Raw genomic sequence first — 20,090 nt, 5'->3', positions numbered from 1 at the left:
TCTGGATTTCCTTGTGTGATGAGTTATGAAAGCATGGTCAATATGACCACTGACTATCTGACTGCACTTTTGAAAACCATCACTCTCTATTTCGTATACAAAAGAGAAGCAATCCATAGCAAAGAAATTGTACAGATTTATAATGCTTTACATTTCGGCTACAACAACGTTATGTAAAAGTAAAGAGCTTTGAAAGAAAATATATAACTTTTGCTTTTTTTCAAGTTAATCATTACAATCGCAGGGTTTATTTTTTTCTGTTTACTTCATGCAAGTCATGCTACAGACCCCTTGCCCCTCCGCCCCCCTCCCCCCTGCCCAAAAAAGAAAAGAAAAAAGAAATCATCTACAGTTTGTTCCGTTTTGGCCGTAGAAAAAGCCTGCATCCTAGTACAACTCCGAAACCACGTTGAATCATCCTGAAAATCTGAATGGAGCGAGTTTACTTTGTCCAAATGAGGAGATCTTCTAAGCCTGGCACAGTTCCACCCCGGTGTTTATTAGCCATCAATGTCCAGTGCCATCTCGCCTTGTCAAGTCACTCTGACTGCCTCTGTTGGCATATACTTAGCAATGACAGGGCTTTCTTTGCAAAGATCTGCATGTAAAGAATACAATCAACACTTGAACTTCTTTCCTGCTCTTGCATATCACTCTTGGTATTTAGTTTCACAGGGAGGAGAAAAAAGTAGACTAGCTACATGCAGAGGCAGCCATATGCTTCTTCAATGGGGTTATTATTTTTTTTTTCCATGCAGTCACAGCCAGACTCAGAGTCCCATACTCTCTACTGGGTATCTGAGCTTTGCTTTCAACCTCTAACCGGTTGGTGCCCATGCAAAATTTTATCTTACTCTGTCTGCCCAAACTTCTGCAGGTGTCCTATGGCTCAAAAGTATCCTAAGAAAAGCGAGTCTTCGGTCGTCGGCAAGTCTCTGCATCGACTCGATGCTAGCCCATCCCGTCAATAGCCTGGGGAAGTCCCCTGCTAGCCTAAGGTAAGTGTCCACCCGGGGAAGGGGCCCCACGGAAAGGACACCTCCACACCCTGATGCCCTGCCTTGACTCCCCTAAATCGATACCATGCAAGCATACACACCCTCCCTGGCCCTCCCATTTCGGTGCCATCTCGGGCTTATTTAAGGATGCCCAATGACATCAGCAACACCAGGCTGCTACCGAGACACGAAACATCTTCAGACTTGGACACCAGGGTTGCACGTAACATAGCACAGGCGGATTAAGAATAAAATATTTTTAGACCATTCTCTGCTCCCAATCCATAGACTCTGAAGCTATGCTCTGATCTTATGCTCTGAGCACTTCCCCTCCTTCCTCGGGGATACTGTTTTGGTCCCTTGAATTTTCATAGCCTCCGTCTGGGAGGAAAAATTCAGAGCTCGGCATTGGATCGGCAACAGAATGGGCTAAGGATGAGATCCGCTCTGAAGCCAGGTCAGCGGCATCGGCATGCATGGACATGCTTTCTGAAGGTAGTATCACTTGCAACGCAGTTCCAGAGGACCTTAAAACCGGGGAAACGAGAAAGGGAAGGAGCCACCTTTCCCCTGGGCAGACCAGGCTCCGCAGGAGCCACCCGGTTGCAGAGCCCATCGACAGGTGTCAAATGGCTCTCGGAATGTTCTACCTCTTTCGAGTGAGGGTGGCTTACCATCTTCCTTTTTTTATCATTTTAAACAGGGCATTTTGCACTTTGAACCACAGGGGGAATCTGGGGACGGCCAAAAGGCGTTGCTCTAGAGATACTACAAGTTTGCCGCCGGCACTTTTGGAAGAAAAAGCATGCATCCGCTTCAGACATGCACGGAAGCAGCCCGGTGAGATGGTTCCGTCGCACAAACTAGGGATGGAATGCCAAACGACAAGAAAGCGTCTCTCAGCGTCGGCTGGTGGGTCAACAGTACTCTGCCGTGTGTCGCTCTCGAATTGGAAGGACTGTGTTGCATTCTCTCCAGGGATCATGCTTCTGCTAACGGTGTAACTAAGGAGCTGGCATTCCCTTCTCCCTGCCCAGCTCGTCACTAAGGGCCCCTCGTGATTCCCCCGGGGCGCCTTCGCCATGCTCAACCCACATGAAAATATCCCGTGCACTTCTAATACGGAGCTCAGTAATACTTGTGTTAGGTGGGCAGAACTTTTGCAGAGATACTTTCACACAAAAATGCTGCGGTCCGACTAGCTTTGAAGGAAGGAGCTTAGATAGTGGAACCTCTCACTCTAGCAATTCAGGAGCATTCTAAAATCGTCCCTCCTGAGGGGATTCCTGCTGTAAACTCTTCACGTGGGTTTCCTACTGAATGAAGTATGTGCGCGGAAACTCATGGAAGACCCAAGAGAGTGATGCGTTTCTTAGCTGAATCTACAGGGGCCATTCACAGTGCCGGGCATAAAGATATCCGCATTTCTGCTCCATGGGCCTATCTCCCATTCAAACCTCCGGACGAAAATACCCGGCCTGCTTTTTTCTCTCTCTTCCTTCTCTCCCTTCCATCTCCTCCCCAACACCTCCTCACTCTTCCCCCCTTCCTTTTTCTCTTTCCTTTTGTTCTTAAAAAGCTCAGCAACACTGAACATGGCCTCACTTCTTCCTGGAACCCCAGAGTCTCCAAGCTACATCGGGATCCTCGGAAGCAGCAGACATGATATTGTCTCAGTTGTAAAAGATCTTTGATCTCGGTGCTTCTCCCATTGTGGAAGAGACCAAATCCTCATTCTTTTGAAAAATCCCTCTGGGCTCTACCGGGAGTCAAACAGAGCGAAGAATCACATCTTCCAGGCTGGACCCTGTCTGTCAGAGTGGGGTTGGTAACCCATCACCTTCCCAGCAGACAAAAGTAAACTCCGCTAGGGTTGATGAGAATTGACTCCCCTTTGGAAGGTGGCCAAAATCCTTCGTTGGGCTGGGTTTTGTTTTTTTAAAATGCTGAATCGGAAGACCGAACTGCTGGTGTGCCTGAATTATGCAAGTCTGTCTGGCTTCCCATTCAGAATAAAGTAAGGGAGAAACTCAACAGGGACTCACCGAGCGATGCCCAACCTACCCACCACCCCCAGCCCTCCCCACAGCCCACCCCTGCTATGGCAGCCCTCCCCGCAACCTGACCGGCCCCGAGGCTTAGACAGAGCGCATTCCCTCCACCCCAGCCCCCGAGCTCTGGGTCTCTAGCTGGCCAATATAGGACCTCATGAACGTACCCTTTCTTATTCCTCCATCAGGCGGGCATGGATATTCCCCGGTTGATAAGAGGAAGCAGGGTCCGTATCTCTCCCGGGTGCCCGAGCGGGTAAAGGGAAGGCCCTCATCGGGCGTTAGGGCCTGGTCTATGTGTGGACAGTCTTCGTTGGCTAGCGCCGCCTTGGCCACCTCACCATTCAGTTTCGAATCTTCAAACATAGAAGCAGAAGGCTACTGAAACACTGAAAACCGTTTAGTTGGAGGAGTCGGGGTTGGGGGGGCTGGGGACCGGGGGAGGGGAGGTCCGGCTGGGAGGTGATGCTTCGGAGGCGGCGCGTCTAGCCGAGGCGCCGCGGGTCCCCCGCCGCGCCCTCAGAAACGAAAACAAGAGACGTGAATCAAAGGGAAAACCAAATGTTCTCGGATTAGATAGACCATAGCCACCTACTGTTACTTGGAGGAAGTTGGGGCCGTTTGGTTTGCTCAAAGTTTTCAAAAAGATGAACCGGGTTCGGCGGTTTGCTCGCCGCAGGCCGAGGCCGAACCGAGATGCTCTGATCGTGACAGTAAATGGCACATGGATGGCGGGCCGCCGACAGACCTCCCGGCAGCGGGTGGGATCTTTAGAGAGGAAGCAGACGGCGGATGGTTTCGGGTATCGACAACGCTCTGCCCGAGGGGCGGGTGGGGGATCCCGCGGGGCTCTGGGGTCGTCATGAGAACTTACGCTGTCCGTCCGCCTCAGAAACCGCCATTGAGATCTGATTCTATTCCTGTTGCAAGGGATGGCAGACATTTTTGACAGGCACAGGATAATGTATGGATGAGGGTGTGACAGCAGAATATGAATTGGGAAAAATTTCATTTTCTGGTGTCTCCTGCGGTGGATGTCACTTTCGCGATGCCAGCACAGAATGGTACATGGAGAAAGCGGAACAGCAGCCTAGGAATTGGGAGGAAGAACGACATTGGGACCCTCAAGTAACAAGTCATGAAAACCACATTACTTCTGACCGTTCTGTTCCTGGCCGCCCCCTTCCCGTGAGCACAGTGAGAGAGCACAGAGGGTCTCTGCTCTCCTCGCTCACCTTCAAGGGGAAACATGAGTTTTCACTTCCCAGAAGGCATATGGGTGTGTTTGGAGGGGGGCAGGGGAAATCTTGGGAATCCTACCAGAGTATGATGGTGAATTCCAGAAGGGATAATTTACGTACCGAGTCACTATCTGAGGAAAATCCTTAGGGTACACATTTCTTTCGTGTGGTAGGGTTCTGGTTTACAAGGGCCTAGTACCAGGACCAGGACCAGGTGGGTCTTTATCTGGAAGGGAAAACCCCCAAAGCCAACTCAAGTCTCTTTCCTCCAGCCCTGGCCTGCCTGGATTCTACCATCTTCCCCCACTCCCCCCACTCCCTGGATAGGTTATCTCACATGGTACGGGCTGGCCCACCGGCATTCCCGGAATCCCATTCTTCTCTTCCTCCTCCTCGTGTATCCCAACCTGCCCCTGCACAGTTAAGAATCAGAACAAACTGGGGTGCATTATTGGATAAGGATGAGCCAACTGGTCAGAGAAACCATTTGCTGCTTTAGTATCAGCAGAATCATAGCATGTTGGACAAGAGAATATTGAAGCGTTTCATTCCAGGTTGTAAATTTTAATCAAAGACTCCTTTCACGGAAAAAAAAATTGGTAATTACATTTCCTCCTTTTTTTTCTTCTTTCAAGAATTGGGGGTGGACTGGGGGAAGTGGTGGATAAAATTTTCCCCTCATAATGGACTGTCTTTTGAAATCCACCCTCCCCCCATTTTTCCTGGAGAAAGGATCTCTTCCAATGAACACATGATATAACTACAAAGAGGCAGAGGCAGTCGAAACAGAAATGGACCAATCAGGTTTATTAATAAAGCAAATCCAAAAAATCCCAGATAATTTTGGATATTTAAAAAAAAATCTATTGTACAAGATCTTAAAGCTTTCACTTACAATGTGTTTCTCGACAATTCATGTGGGTTTCACCCCTATTTACTCTGAACAAGTAAGACCTAGTTACCAAGGTAACTGTGACATCACGTGGTACTGTGCTTAGGGTCTCTGAGAAACAGAGTAACTCCTTCTAGCATGGTGCAAGCACACACACGTATCTACACAAACACATGCACACACACGTGCGTACACATTCACACACGCAGGATCGCGCAATACTCTTCGGCTATTTCCGTTGCTGCCCTGGAGACTGAGCTCTTCCTTGCTTTCCAAGCTTCCTTAGAAAAGAGACCATTGGGGAGGCCGAGTCCTGGCCTGCCTGCCAGTCTACCTGCCCCCATTGCCTTTCGGGGGGATCCACCCGCACGGCCCTGAGTGGTTGGCACCTCTCGTGGGCCGAAAGGGCAAAAGAGACTGTTGTGAGGATGGAGGGAGAAGGAAAAAGGAGAAGCCAGGCTGCCTTTTTCCCCACTCCATCACTTGGGTCAGAACTGCTGGCAAGCTGAATTCCTTCCAGGGGTCAAAAATACTCAATATCCATGGTGTGTGTGTTTGTGTGTGTGTGTGTGAATATACTGAGGGGCTTCTCCCTCCCAGGCCTGTGTCCCTCTCCTGTCTCCCCTGCCTAAGGGTGCTCCATCATCTGGGCAGGTGAGGCCCTTCTCCAGCTCTAAGGGGTCTCCGGCAGAAGAATCTCCCGAAATGTGGCAGGGACTGCTCACATGCCACAACCAAGAAGTTGCTTCCACTGCCACAAGAAGTTAGGTGAAAGAGTGAATGCAAGGGCATGGTGAGTGGTGATCTCTACAGGGGACTCTGCCCCTGGGTTCCCTCCACTCCCCAAATCCAGGAGTCCTCCTAGGGCCCTGGGTCGTCTCAGAGGCAGTCATAAGGCCGGGGAACATCCAGCCAGGAGAGGTTCTGCTGCTGAGAAGATGGCTGGAAGGGATGGAAAGGGAGGATTCCTGGAGAGGGGCCCTCCCCTCACTTCTGCTACCGGAGGAAGGGGCTATCCTGAAATGGGACAACAGCCTCCGCCCAGGCCCTACTCCATAGGCTGTGGCTACCTCTTAGATTGGGAGCCCGGGATCAGGTAGGGACCGGGACCAATCTGATTATCCTAAGCTACCCCAGTGCTTGGCTCAGTGCTTGGCACATAATGAGCATTCGTTACTATTAGTATTATTATTACTATCATTATTATTACCGATGATACTCAACTGGCAATTATATGCATTCACATCTCGACTCCCGGGGCTTGGCCTATGCTAGGGTGAGAGGTTATTTAAAGATCTCTAGGTTGAGAGCAAATGGGGCCCCTTGAGGTTAACTTCCCAAGCCTGTCAGTCTCTCAGTTAATAGGGGGGAAAGCTAAGCCCTTGGCCAGTTGCGGGTGGGCAGTGTGGGGATGGGTGACCACTGGTGGGCAGGTGGAAGGAAGAGAGTCCAGATGACGGGTCTAAGCCCCCTCGGCTGGATGAGACTTCGAGTTGCCTACAAGGCGGGAAGGGGTGGAAGCAATGGCTTTCTCACACTTTTTAGTGAGGGACTCGTCGCTTGATGTACTGCCAAAATCCCCTGCCGTGTCCCCTCCTCCCTGCTAAAACTTGGACCCATGACCTTTGGGCATTTACTATCCTTCCAACCCTTGGCCCCACAGCAATTATGCATGTATCTTTAAATTATATATTATAAATAACTTATTTATATTAATGTCTGTCTCCCCCTCTACACCGCAAGCTCAGCGTGGGCCAGGAATGCGTTGGCTCATTCTATTGTACTGTACTCTCCCAAGTGCTCAGTACAGTGCTCTGCACATAGTAAGTGCTCAACAAATGCCACCGATTGATCGATTAATTAAGACCTCCAGTCACCTCAACTCCTCAGGTAAGGTCTGGAGGATCAGTCAACCCTTCAAGACTTCTCTGAAGAGATGGGTCTCAGGATGCAGGAAGGACGGGGTGTTAAATGCCACCCACCCAATGAGGCCCATGGCCTCAAGGGCATCTCAAGCCAAAGCAGCTGGGGTCTCTCCCCAGGAGGCTTGGGCTGGGTGGGATCCATAGATGCCAGATCATCCTCTGATAGCCGTTTTGCTGCCACTGAAGCTGGGTACTGCCCACGGGAAAGGCTGGGGATGAGGCACTGGCCAGAATCTCATGCTAATTTCAATGATGGTTATCAGTCCACAGACACTGGGGTGGCACCACCTGCCCTGCCCCAGGGCCTGCCAACAGCTTCCATGCCCTGCTGGCCGGTGGCCCTAGCCCTCCTTCCTTCCACCCCTCTCTCATCACCCAGCCCAGGGGCCACCAGCCTCTCCAGACAGGCTCCTTAATGCTGGTCACTCAGGCATTCAACACTGAATGCCCCCCGTGCCCCCTTGTAATGGCCCAAAGGGAACCATTTTAGCCATTCAGCCATTCCCTAAAGGGACTACCTGAATGCTGACTGACCTTGCCGGCTTCCTTCATTTAGGCCTCTGGAGCCTCGAGGATCTGGTACAAATGCACTGTTTTCTTTCTAGTCTCCAAATGCCCACCTGACAGGAAGAGCAGCAGGCCAGGGAGACCACGCTGAACCAGGGGCTGCCCCAGTCCACAGCGGAGGCTTCTGGGAACTGAAGCCCAGTGACGTTCCAGACTGGTCCTACAGCACGGGAGCTGCTGGGATGCTGGAAAGGGGATTGGGCCATCAGACACTCACGCCGGCACACGTCCAGCTTGGACGACAGCGTGTGCTGAATGTGGTTTGGTATCCTCAGGCTTCAAGTGTTGCTCCCCAAAGGGCCTGCTTAGAGTAGGTTTCCCAGGGAAAGTGCTCATGTGCTACAATATTTCGTGGCAGATATGCATTATTATTATGTCTGGTAGAAAAATTTCATGCCCAGGAAGAAAACACCAGCGACCAAATAGCATTTCAGAGGGGGTGACACAGCCGAGGGTTGGAGGTACACATCAGGTATCTGTTGTGGCCTGGAACCTTGTTCTGCTGAACTCCTTTAGCTTGGCCTGGAATGGGAATGGGTTATTGGGCAGGGACTCCCAGTTTGCCTCCTCGTGAGGACCTGTACCTTTTACTCACTCCAGCAAAGACCTTCTTTCTAGCCCCGATTCTGATCCCAGCTCGGCCTCTGGCCCGCTGGATGACTTCAGGTAAGTCACTTCACCTCTCTGGCCCCAGTTTCCTCATCTTTAAAACGGGGATATTGACACCTGCCTCTCCCCATTTCCCAGGGATGTTGAGAGGATAAAATGTGAAAATTGATGGGAAAGTGCTTTGGAAGAATAAAAATGTTCTACAAAGCATAGTACGTTATTATTATTTCTACTTTGCCCATCAGTACCTTAGTTTCCTCATTCATAAAGTGGGGATAATACTGTTTTCTTCTCCCTATGCCTCAGGAGGGGTCATGAGGATACAATGTGATAAATGATGTGAAAGGGCTTTGGGAAATCTAAAAAAGTGCTAGACAGAAAACCAAGTTCTTCTTTTCCAGAAAAACGTAAAGATTAGAGGGGTGGGAGGGGGGGACCTTGTGATTTTCCAGATTCTGTTGGTTTCTGTTTTCAATCTTCCTGCTACTCAGATGCAAGTCAGGCCAAATGAGCAGGAACCCCTCTCCCCTCTCCCCTTCACCCTCACATCCTGTCACAACTGGAATTTCTACTCCACTTCTCTGGCCAGTAGCAGATTTGTCCCCTTCAATCATTTGCCTTGCCTTCCCAGAAAGGGTGGGAATGGGCATATGAATCCTTCACATTGTTTCCAAATACAGGCCCAGCTCCAGGGGTGGGGAGTGCCCCCCAAGAGGAAGACTAGTGGATTCCCAGTCCTGCAGGGCTTTTTAAAAAATGTTTGCCAAGGCTCCGATTTTCTGCCCAGGGCCTGCCTGCATGCCTCCCCTTTTCTCTGGCCTCTGTGTTTCCCTTTATACACTTCCTGTTTGCTTCTTGGATGGTTCTTTCAAACCAATGGCATGTTGGCTCCCTCCCTGGCACACCACGCCCTGGGAATCCTGGTCCTCTTGGGTGATCTGTCTGGGATCTTTTGTGCCACTGACAGGCCTAGGACGGTCAGCTGGACACGGCTGTTTTATCCACAGGCCTCTTGGGAAGTGGGCAGAGGGAACCAGTGACAGATGGATCCGAGTAAGACCTCAGATCTGCTACTACTGCCCGATGCTGCTGCTACGTGACTCTTCAATTCCTGAGCAATACTGTTTGCCCACTTCGGTCCCCAAACCCGCATCAGGTTGAGAGTTGGCAAGAAGGCCCTTAAAGGGCCAGAGCAATCAACACTGGCAGTTGCTAACCTGACCCATCCCAGAACCCAGGAATCAATCCTACATTAGCATCCCAGATTGGGCCGAGGAAGTCAGGGCCGGGGTTCGGTGGCAGTCTTCCTGGGCTACCCAGAGCACACCCGATGGGATGCGCGGTGGGGGATACAGAAGAGCATTGAGAAAATAGTGACCAAAGATGGTGAAATGACAAAAAAAAAGGTGAGTCTTAAGAGGATGGATTCCAGACTTTGGAAATGGGCTGGGATGAAACTGCATGGGACTCATCATTTTTTTTAAAAAAAAACTTTAGAGCAATGGAAAGGGTTGAGAGGTAGAATCCAGTCAAAGTGTCCTCCTGGGAGCGGCGAGAATTAATCGCTAACCATGCAGATGATCGCAACAAACAGCCGGAAGTCGGGTGGCTTGATTGGCCGCGTGGGTACTTACTCGTTGATTTAATACCTTGCATCAGGTTAGTGTCACAACCTCAATGAAGTTACACTTAGTTCTTTTGTCTGGGAATTTCCTTGCTGTTTGGCATTTTAAGATTTGTATTGTGACCTCCTCTGCTGCCCCAATGGGGAGTTCAGGCTGATGGGGTTAGAGGGAAAAACTTCACAGAATAAAATGAGATAGTCTGTAACATATACAAGTTGCAAGCAACATACGTTCATCACAAGTCAATGAAAACAAAACAGAAGGGAAGCCAGAGAGAGATAGAAAGAGAGAGACGATTAGAGGGAAAGAAAAGAAAAAGAGAATGTGAACAACATATAAAAGAACATTCATTTCTAGTCCTCAAAGCCAATCTTTTGGAGTACCTTGGGGCTGGATTACTTTTTGCAGGTTAAAGAGCTTTGCAAAATCTGATTACCATCGTGTAGTTCTCTCAAATTAAGGTTTCTTGGAGAGGTGAATTTTCTACTGGGCACAGAATACTGACTGATCTCCAGAGCATCAATAGACTGCGAACTAGCAACGGTCTCCTCCTTGGCTTTGAACCGCGGACACTTTGGCACTGAGAATGTGCCGTTGCCTGAGGACCCAACCTACCTCTTAACCTATACTCACCACCGTACGGGGGGGCCGGCTCCCTCCAGAAAGTGCCAGCTCCCCCAAAAAGGAACTCCGTGGCAACCGAGAGCGACAGTTGGCTGGCCCCTTCCCACCCCTCCATGAAGGCATGGATCCATGGAGGCCCGCCTGCCCGACTGCCCAGGGATGGGTTGACCAGAACGGTCTCCCAGATCGAGGGAACCTGGGGAGCAGGGAGCGCCTTGGGTATATGCTTCCCCCCACTTCTGAGGTACTTGCTGCCCCTTTGAGGGGTTAAGGGGTGGAGTCCCCCAGCCCACGAGCAATGGGGAGGGGGCTGGCACTAACACTGCTCAGCGGCCCCCCTCCTTCCCATGCGACTGCCACTTGTCGATGCTTTTCTCTGATATGAGTCTAAAGAGCATAACATCGACACTCACGGGAGGCAGAAAGAACACACAGGACTCGTGAGCACTGACACAGACAGATGAAGAGGACGAAAGGAGTGGGCCTGGGCTAATGGCAGAGCTCTTGCTTGTGTTTGGTTTCTTCTCCCCGGCGGCCCATTTTTAAGCTCCACCAACCAGAAAGAGCTGGTTGGGATCTACTCTCAGAGGGAAGCCGGAGCTCCTCACTGCCGGAAACAGAGATCGGCTGGGACCCGGGAGCGGATGGTCAGATCCCTCGGACTGGCGGGCAGGGTTTGCTTTCAGGAGGATTCCACGGCCCCTGTGAGGGATGACCGACCCATCGGGAGAGTGACTGTCGGGGTAGGGTGCCTCTGGGAGCCAGAGATGTTGCTTCTGGGGTCTGAGAAGCAGCTTGGCCTAAAGAAGCAGTGTGGCCTAGTGGAGAGAGCCCGGGCCTGGGAACCAGGAGGACCTGAGTTCTAATCCCGGCTCTGCCACGTGTCAGCGGTGTGACCATGCGCAAGTCACGTCGCTTCTCTGGGCCTCAGTTCCCTCATCTGTAAAATGAGGATTAAGACTGTGAGCCCCGTGTGGGAATTGGACTGTGTCCAACCTGATTAGCTTGTCTCTACCCCACTGCTTAAAACAGTGGCTGGCGCACAGTAAGTGCTTATCAGATACCATTGATAAAAAAGAAATCGGCCAGAGTCCCTCTCCAAGGAGAGCCAGGCAGCTCTATAGACCTCCGACTTGCCGTGCTGGAGATCCCACCACACCCCCGCTGTAGCAGCTTAGCGTAGTAGATAGAGCTCTGCCTGGGAGTCAGAAGGTCGTGTGTTCTAATCTCAGCTCTGCCACTTGTCTTGGCCAAGTGACTTGCCCAAGTCACTTAACCTCTCTGGGCCTCAGTTACCTCATCTGTAAAATGGGGATTAAGATTGCGAGCCCCATGTGGGATGGGGACTGTGTCCAACCTGAGGAGGTTGTAGCTACCCCAGTGCTTAGAACAGTGCTTGATGCATAGTAAGCACTTAACATATACCATTATTATTATGACTCTTATTACTGAGGGCCACAGGTCTCCTGGAGCTAAGACAAACTCCCCGTGTTCTCACCGACAACTAGGTGGAAATGGCCAAATGATAATGATGGACTTTGTTAAGCGCTTACTACGGGCCAGACACCGTACTAAGTGCCGGGCACTGTAAAGCGCTGATGCTCCAGAGAAGCATCCATGGGGCAGCTTGGAGGCCGATGGGAGTATCCTTGACCCCTTGATGCACCCATTGCCAAGAGCGCCAATTGGGGTTAGAACGTTATCTAACAGCTGAGGCTAGTTTTGTGGCTAGAAACGGGTACACTGTGGTCACTCATTCCCCCTTTCTGAGATCACCAGCACACTACCCAGAGCGGGGGCTTGCCCATTGTGGTTCTGCCCGGGGAACTTGTGCGCCCATGGATACTCAATGGAGAGGGTGGGGACCCAAAAATCTGCCCTAGGGCTTGAGGGCCAATGCCACCAGAAAAAGGCCAAGGCTACCCATGTTTTCCAGCTCTCCTGCCCTTCTATTCTGCTCACGGGACCAGGGTGGGGGCCCGTGGGGGTTGGCGTTCACCCTGGGCACTGACACCCCCATCCACAGCCCCCACAAATTGCTCCACTCTCACGGGCTTTCTCATTCACTGCGTGGTTGCCTGCAGATGAGGGTGTTCTGAAACTCAGTGGGACTCCAGGGTGGGAGGATCGATTTGGAGGTTTGAAAGATGGGTATTTTGTCTGCTAACAGTCTAGGATTCTTCCCCATTGGGTGAATTCAGGTAGCTGAGCCTGGACTGCTGCCCTGGTGTCCAGTCTCTAGGGGAACATGACCCAGAGGGGGCTGAGGGGGAGAACAAATGGAAGGGGGAGTGCAGCTGTGTTTGGCACTTTTCAAAATGAAGGCAAAAAAGCGGCCCCCTCAACGCCTGACATGGCCTTGAAAAATACTAATGGGAGAACTTCCCTTGACTGCAATACCGTGAACACATACTTGGCCACACTTCTCCTTTTCAACCAGATCTATAAAATACCTTTTCTCAGCAATGTCAACACACCTTGGGGGAAAGAGTTTCCCTCTTCTGAAAACATCTGGGTCAGAAAAGTCTGTGCTTGTCTTAATGCAAGGCTGCTGGTGTTTTTGAAGAGAACGCTGCTTGTGCTTCTGCTAAGCTGTTGCTTTTCTAACTTCCTTCCTTCCTTGCTGTGCCCAACAGCAGGAGGCCCCCAGGGAGACTGGGTGGGGGGTGAGGTTGGAGGGGCAGAGCGATGGATGCCGACCCCTTCTGCGCATCCCAGCGTCAGAGCTCCCACTTAGCCTCCAGTCTGACCCTCCCGCTTTGGCCCGTTTTCAACTTCCACCTCTCTTCTCCTCCGGGTTGTCCTTCCTCTATTAATTAATCCCTTCCTTCCCTTCCTCCCCAGGCACTGCAACGCTGAAGGTGCTAGAGAGCTACAGATTCAGCAGCTTCCTGGTGCCACTGGGGCTGGGGTTTGGGGAAGGGAAGAAGCGGTCAGAGTCAGACCCCATCTCCCCTCCTGAGGGTCCTCTCTCCCCCAATCCTTAGTTGCGGCTGGGCTCCAGGATCGCCCTCTCCTCCTTTATTTCCACAGAAGGCCTGCAGTGGCCCTTAGGTCTCTCGCTGTCGCTGCCTCTGTCCCTCTCTCACCTTCCCAAATCTCCCTCTCCCATGTCAGAAAATAGAGGGAAGCACCAAGCAGATGAGAAGCAGTAAAGCTGAGGGGTGGCACCCCAGGGTGTTCCACAAAGGCAGGTGGTGCCTCTGCCATCTGGCCTCCTTGAGGGGGAAGGCCCTGTTGGGGGAAGAATGGCCTTCTTCCCCCTCAGTCTCTGGCTTAGAGGCCGGCCCCTGTTCTGGTCCAGCCCATGGGATGGCTGATTCTGTGGCCTCCCCCAAAGCTGGGCCAGGACCTCTTCGGCCAGCTCGCACTTGGGCTCAGAGTGGCCTCGTCCATCCGGGGTGGGCTCAGAATCTTATGTGTCTCAGGAAGCGGGGAGTGACTAGGCCCCGGTCACGGGGGTGTTTGCTTGGGTGGATGCGCAAAGCCACCATGGTGAAGTCGGGAACAGGGTCTGGGTCTCTATGTGCTCGCCGATAGCAATGCCGATAGCAAATATCGCTTCCAATAACCTGATGCAGCCCCCGGCCCTGGTGCACAGAGGGACCGATGTTTTCTCGAGGTCGACAGATCCCAACCAGGGAGGTTTGATGACAGCACCACAAATCCTCGCTCTTCATGGGCTCCCCACCTCCAGCTGAAGCCACCTGAGGGGCTGCTACTGAAACCTTCATTGGCAAGGGGCAGTAAGGGGAGGCTGAAGGGGGCTCCCAGCCTGAGCAGGGCCTGTACACAGTCCAGAACCTTGGGGACTTTCCAAGTCAGAGACACTGCCTCAGTGGGGAACTTCCCACGACACACACACACACACACACACACACACACACACACACACACACACACACACACACACACACACACACACACACACACACACCCTGGCAGCTGCTGCTGACCCTCAGCCCCTCTGTTCCAGCTGTGTGACCAGTAACAGGTTGTGGGGGAAGGAAACCCAGGCCTTGGCAAAACCCAGCCGGCCCCAGGCTCCCCATTTCCTAGACCCTCTGTGCCCCCTCAGCCAATGACCATTGACAGGTCATTTGGGACATTCACTCGGAATAACTAAAAGAGTGATGAACGAGGTGAACACTCAGTGAGGGCTCTCACGTAGCTAGTGCCAGAATTAACGCTGTGGCTTGAAGGCTGAAAAAGCAAGGAGAGACACCTCCTAAAGGGCTGGTGGTCAGAGAGAGCAGCAATGTCCAGTCTGACGGTGACAGGGCTGGGGAGCCTGCGGCCTCACCTGCCCAGCTAAGTTGCCATCTCAGCCTCAGGTGGCACATAGCTAAGTGACCCCTGTGGGGCCCCAGGGCACTGGGGTTCCTTTCCTTCTGGTCCCAGCCTCAGCCTTCCAGCTTTCCCCAAAGGGCTTCTTTGGGCTGTCTGTATAACCCCCTGGCCGGGAGGCTGCTACACTACCAGCAATTACAGTTTGAGGCCGGTCATGAATCGAAACGAGAGGTTTCAAATCGCTTATTGTGGAACTGTAAAAGCGATTCTCTAGGACTGCTGATGAGGTTGGAGGTTTAGTAGTCTTCCCTTTCTGGAGCGGAAGGAGACTCGAGGCACTGGGTTCCATCTGAGGGCTCCTCCTCTGGTCTCTGGCCCAACTGGGAAAGGATTGCTTTCCCCGTTCTCTTCTCACCCACTTCAGTCCTCGGTACAGACAGGGTTCCGAGAGGAACAGGCCCTTCCCTTCCCTTACTCAGGGAGCAACCCCCTCTTCCCACTCCCCTGGGGGAGCTGAATCTGCAGCCACCCGAGGACCTTAAGCTGAGATGGGGATTTAAAACCACCGCTTCCGGAACAACTGTGACTTCCTAGATACCTCCACCCAACCGGCCCCGGGCCCTGGCTTCGGGCCCTGGCCCCTGATCTTGGTTCCAGACAGGAAAAGGAAGGGATCCTTCCCAACCCCGGGGCATCTTTCCGAGGCAGCGACATGCATGACTGTGGAATGGAGCGAACGAGCGAGCGGACCTCCAGCTGAGAGGAGAAAGCGTCGGGAGGAAAGAGGATGGACACACATGGCTGTCAGAGGCGGAAGCGACTCATTCTGAAGGATCTCCCCCATCTAAACGCTAGCCGCCCCCCACGCCCGGTGACATGCTGATACAGTGGGAAGGACATGGGGCCAGGGCTGGAGGTGGGGGGGGGTGGGAAGGGGGAGTTTGTTGGGGGATTTTTCCTAAGAGAAACCGCACACCGAGCCACTTCCCTGCAGCCGGAGTCCACCTGCTCAAACCAATGGCGGCCCCCTCATCCTTCCCCATTCTCATCATCGATCAGCTTCAGCGTGGTTCTTGGCTTGGAAATGACTATTTCCATAGAATGAATGGATAGCGTTCCATGGGTAGAGGTAGATTATGGGGTTTCCATCTTCGGATCAGAGCCCCGTAACTTTATGTGCTATTTGTGGAATCTCATAAAACTGAGATAGTCCCATAACTAACCACTAGCCATGGGATATGAGAATATATTCCACGGTGACTAGTATTCATGCCCCCACAAACAGAATTCGCAGGAAATCGATTTTCCCCAGGGTCGGGCTTTGCACCCAATAGCTGATGTGAGCGTCACCGGGCGCGAGGTCGGCCTTCGGAGCCGTTCGGGGTTCGGGGTTGGGGGACGGAGGGGTGGGGGAAGGGGAACCATCTACCCGCGACTGTGGGCCCCATTTGGTCTTCTCCCCGGTCCGCCTTAACTACGCGCAGGTCATAAGGACTCTAGACCATCAACTCAGCCCTCTCGAAGAAGCAGATACACTTAAGCTACTGTAGTCTAGAAATGCTCATCACTATAAACGTTAAACTCTAGTGGAGTAGTAGTAGTAGTAGTAGTAGTAGTAGTAGTAGTAGTAGTAGTAGTATAGAATGGTTTGGCTTGCATGCTCTGGAGTCAAACGCCTTATATCTAGAATGATCTCCTAGTGTGTAGTTTGTGCTGTGGCTTCGGGAATCGGAGCGCTAATTCTACGGGCCGAGGCTCGCCTGCACGATGCGGGTGGCCGGGCGGCCAACGTGGGAGACTGGGGGTCCACCCCCCACAACCATCCTCTGAGCGCACACCCGGTTCCTGCCCATTGAAACTGCTGGGAGCCCCGGCCGGAAGCGCCCGGAGAACAACGGCAAAAGGAAATGAAAAACACCAAACAAGCCCCGGACGTTCTGGGGGCCGACCCCATTTTGTCAATAACCTGGGTCACAGAGGCTCCCCGGGTTCCACCCCGGCCAGCAAGCCACCTCCTCCCGGAGCCCTCCGGGATGCGGCAACAGTCCACCGGGCAGCAACCGCCCGGCTGCAGCGGCTCCGAGTCGGGGCCCCCCAACCCCCGACCGCCCCGCCCCGGCTAGGTGTCATTTCTCTTCCGAACCTTTCGAGGTGCGCCCTCCCCTTAGCTGGGGCATAAAACGAGGGCTCCTAGAGCGGGCTCTCGTCCTCAATTTTGGCTGCTAGCCTGCCCTGCTGCAATGGCCCCTTGCGAGCCAGGCTTCACACGTGGCGGGCCGTGTGTAGCGGTGGAGGGGCGGGGGGGTGGGGAGGGGTCTCGAATGGATCATTGTGCCACCCACTGCCCTGAGAAAGCAGTCGGACCGCATCCGGAATCGCTCCTAGGGGTGGAGGTCAAGGGTCAGATGGACATTCCTCTAAGAGGTTTCCTACCTGCTCTGTTCATTTCTAAAATCTCTTCCTGGGCGAGCGGGCATGTGTCACTCTGAGTACTGTGGTGCGGAGAGTTTAGGACCGATTTACAGTAATTGGGGGATCCCAGCTGCGGAGGTCTTGGGATGTGCTTCTTTTTTTTCTTTGGTAGCTTCTGCTTAGCCATGGCTAAGGAGTAATACATCCCGAAATTGTTCACAATGACGGGGACAGGCATGGCGATGGTCAGCACCCCGGCCAGAGCACAGAGGGCCCCCACCAGCATCCCCGACCACGTCTGAGGGTACATGTCTCCGTAGCCCAGGGTGGTCATGGTGACCACGGCCCACCAGAAGCCGATGGGGATGTTTTTAAAGTGAGTGTGTTCGCTGGCACTGGGGTCATTGGGTTTAGCACCTATCCTCTCGGCATAGTAGATCATTGTGGCGAAGATTAAGACCCCCAGGGCCAAGAAAATGATGAGCAGCAAGAATTCATTCGTGCTGGCCCGGAGGGTATGTCCCAGGACCCGCAAGCCTACAAAATGGCGGGTCAGCTTGAAAATGCGCAGGATTCGCACGAACCGGACGACTCTCAGGAAGCCCAGGACGTCTTTAGCGGCTTTGGAAGACAGGCCACTGAGTCCCACCTCCAGGTAGAAAGGCAGAATGGCCACAAAGTCGATGATGTTCAGAGAGTTCTTGATAAACTCCACCTTGTTGGGGCAGAAAACGATGCGCATCAGGAACTCGAACGTAAACCAGACCACGCAGACCCCTTCGATATAAGTCAGGAAGGCCTCTGTCTCTGCTTCCCGGTAGTGGCGCACCTGGGTCCCGTTTCTAATGATCTCAATCTCCGTTTTGTTCACAATAGGGTTAAAGCGCTCGTGGGTCTCCAGGCAGAAGGTGGTGATGGAGACCAGAATGAAGAAGAGGGAGGCAAAAGCCACATACTGCATAGAGAGAAATAGAGAAGAAGCGTTAACTCCGGAGGATCCCCCACCGTGGCGACCTCTTCTGAGAAACCCCAACGGCCTGGGTCCTCACACCTCGTGGGTGAGTTGAGGTGGCTCGGCAGCCCGGGAGGGGTGATGAGAGGGCAGAGGACGCCGGAAGGGCCCTCAGACGCTTCGGCCAGGCCTCCCCGGGACCGCTCCCATTCGCCCACGCCCGCCTCACTTGCGGCCGGACCCTTGGAAGTCGCCCGCATATCCCTGCCAGAGATGGGGACTGAGGTGGGAAAGGCAGGGGGCCTTCGGAGGCCCGTCGGAGGCCACCCGAGCCAGGATTATGGAGACAACAGGCACCCCTGGGACGATCGCCACACTTGCATCTCCCCTCCCTCGCTCTCTCGGCCTGTGATTGGACCATTCCTAGACCAGAGTTTACTACGGGGCTCATCATGCGGTAAGCGATTCACGAGCACCACCTTTATGATCATCATCTCACCTTCCGATCTATGGGATGCTTTTTTTTCTTACAGTATTTGTTAAGCGCTTACTCTGTGCCGGGCAGTGTTCTAAGCACTGGGGTAAGCTAATCTATGGCCAGGATGGTGCCCCTCTAAAGGAGGATACCCAGACCTCCCCATCTAGTCTCATGTCCATAATAAGCGCTTAACAAATATCATTATTATTTATCATTAGATTGGCCAAACCTCAACAGTCACCCTCCCCCCACGGTCAGAATTTCCCTTCATTTGTTCATTCAATTGTATTTCTTGAGTGATTACTGTGTGCAGAGTAATAACAATAATAATGATAGCATTTATTAAGCACTTACTACGTGCAAAGCACTGTTCTAAGCGCTGTACTAAGGTCTTGGGAGAGCACAATGTAAGGATAAACAGACACATTCTTTGCCCGCAATGAGCTGAGCCGTGTCCTGGGGCATAGGTACTAAATGACATTGACCGTGAGGTTGGTAAACCATTCCTCTTTGGGCCCAGATGGACCAGGTGGAAAATGTGACCCCCTGGAGAAGCAGCATGGTGTAGGGGATAGAGCATGAGCCTGGGAAGCAGAATAATAATAATAATAATAATGGCATTTATTAAGTGCTTACTATGTGCAAAGCACTGTTCTAAGTGCTGGAGAGGTTACAAGGTGATTAGATTGTCCCACGGGGGGCTCACAGTCTTAATCCCCATTTTACAAATGAGGGAACTGAGGCACAGAGAAGTGAAGTGACTTGCCCAAAGTCACACAGCTGACAGTTGGTGGAGCCGGAATTTGAACTCATGACCTCTGACTCCAAAGCCTGTGCTCTTTCCACTGAGCCATACTGCTTCTCTCAGAAGGTCAGGGGTTCTAATCCTGGCTCAGCCACTTGCCTGCTGTCTGATTCTGGGCAAGTTACTTCACTTCTCTGTGCCTCAGCTACCTCATCTGTAAAATGGGGATTGAGACTTTGAGCCCTACGTGGGACAGGGCCTGTGTCCAACCCGATTTGCTTGTATCCACCCCAGCACTTAGTAAGCGCTTAATAAATACCATAATAATAATTGTTATTATTATTATTTGAAGTTACCATACACAGAAATCGACGCTCAACTGAAGCTGACCCTGTCACTCACTATTCTCCGCGTAACGTGTCCGGATGGCAGTCCGCAAAGACTGAAAGCAGCCCAAGAAGCAGCACTATGTGTCAAACACTGTTCTAAGCGCTGGAGTAGTACAAGTTACTACCACATGAGAAGCAGTGTGGCTTAGTGGATAGAGCACGGGCCTGGGAGTGAGAAGGACTTGGGTCCTAATCCTGGCTCCCCCACATGTCTGCTGTGTGACCTAGGGCAAATCATTTCTCTTCTCTGGGCCTCAGTTACCTCATCTGTAAAACGGGGATTAAGACTGTG

General features: G+C 52.4%; 1 protein-coding gene across 2 annotated transcripts in view; it reads right to left on the bottom strand.

Moving 5' to 3' along the window:
- Nucleotides 1-316: 316 nt before the first annotated feature.
- The window catches only part of KCNC1 (potassium voltage-gated channel subfamily C member 1), a 138,375-nt gene continuing 118,601 nt past the window's right edge, over nt 317-20,090 (bottom strand). The window contains exons 2-4 of one of the 2 annotated variants that reach the window (XM_038764144.1): nt 17,256-18,189; nt 3,217-3,405; nt 317-598 (exon numbers count right to left, since the gene is read on the bottom strand). In XM_038764144.1, coding sequence (XP_038620072.1) covers nt 534-598; nt 3,217-3,405; nt 17,256-18,189 — 1,188 coding nt within the window. In that variant the 3' untranslated portion in view covers nt 317-533. Of the gene's footprint in view, nt 599-3,110; nt 3,406-17,255; nt 18,190-20,090 lie in introns of those variants that run through there. The other variant, XM_038764143.1, reaches the window with a different exon arrangement.

Source organism: Tachyglossus aculeatus, chromosome 22, assembly GCF_015852505.1.
Source record: "Tachyglossus aculeatus isolate mTacAcu1 chromosome 22, mTacAcu1.pri, whole genome shotgun sequence".
In the NCBI taxonomy this organism is placed as follows: Eukaryota; Metazoa; Chordata; class Mammalia; order Monotremata; family Tachyglossidae; genus Tachyglossus; species Tachyglossus aculeatus.
The sequence above is the reverse complement of the archived record's forward strand: the minus strand, read 5'-3'. Positions and strand labels throughout refer to the sequence as shown.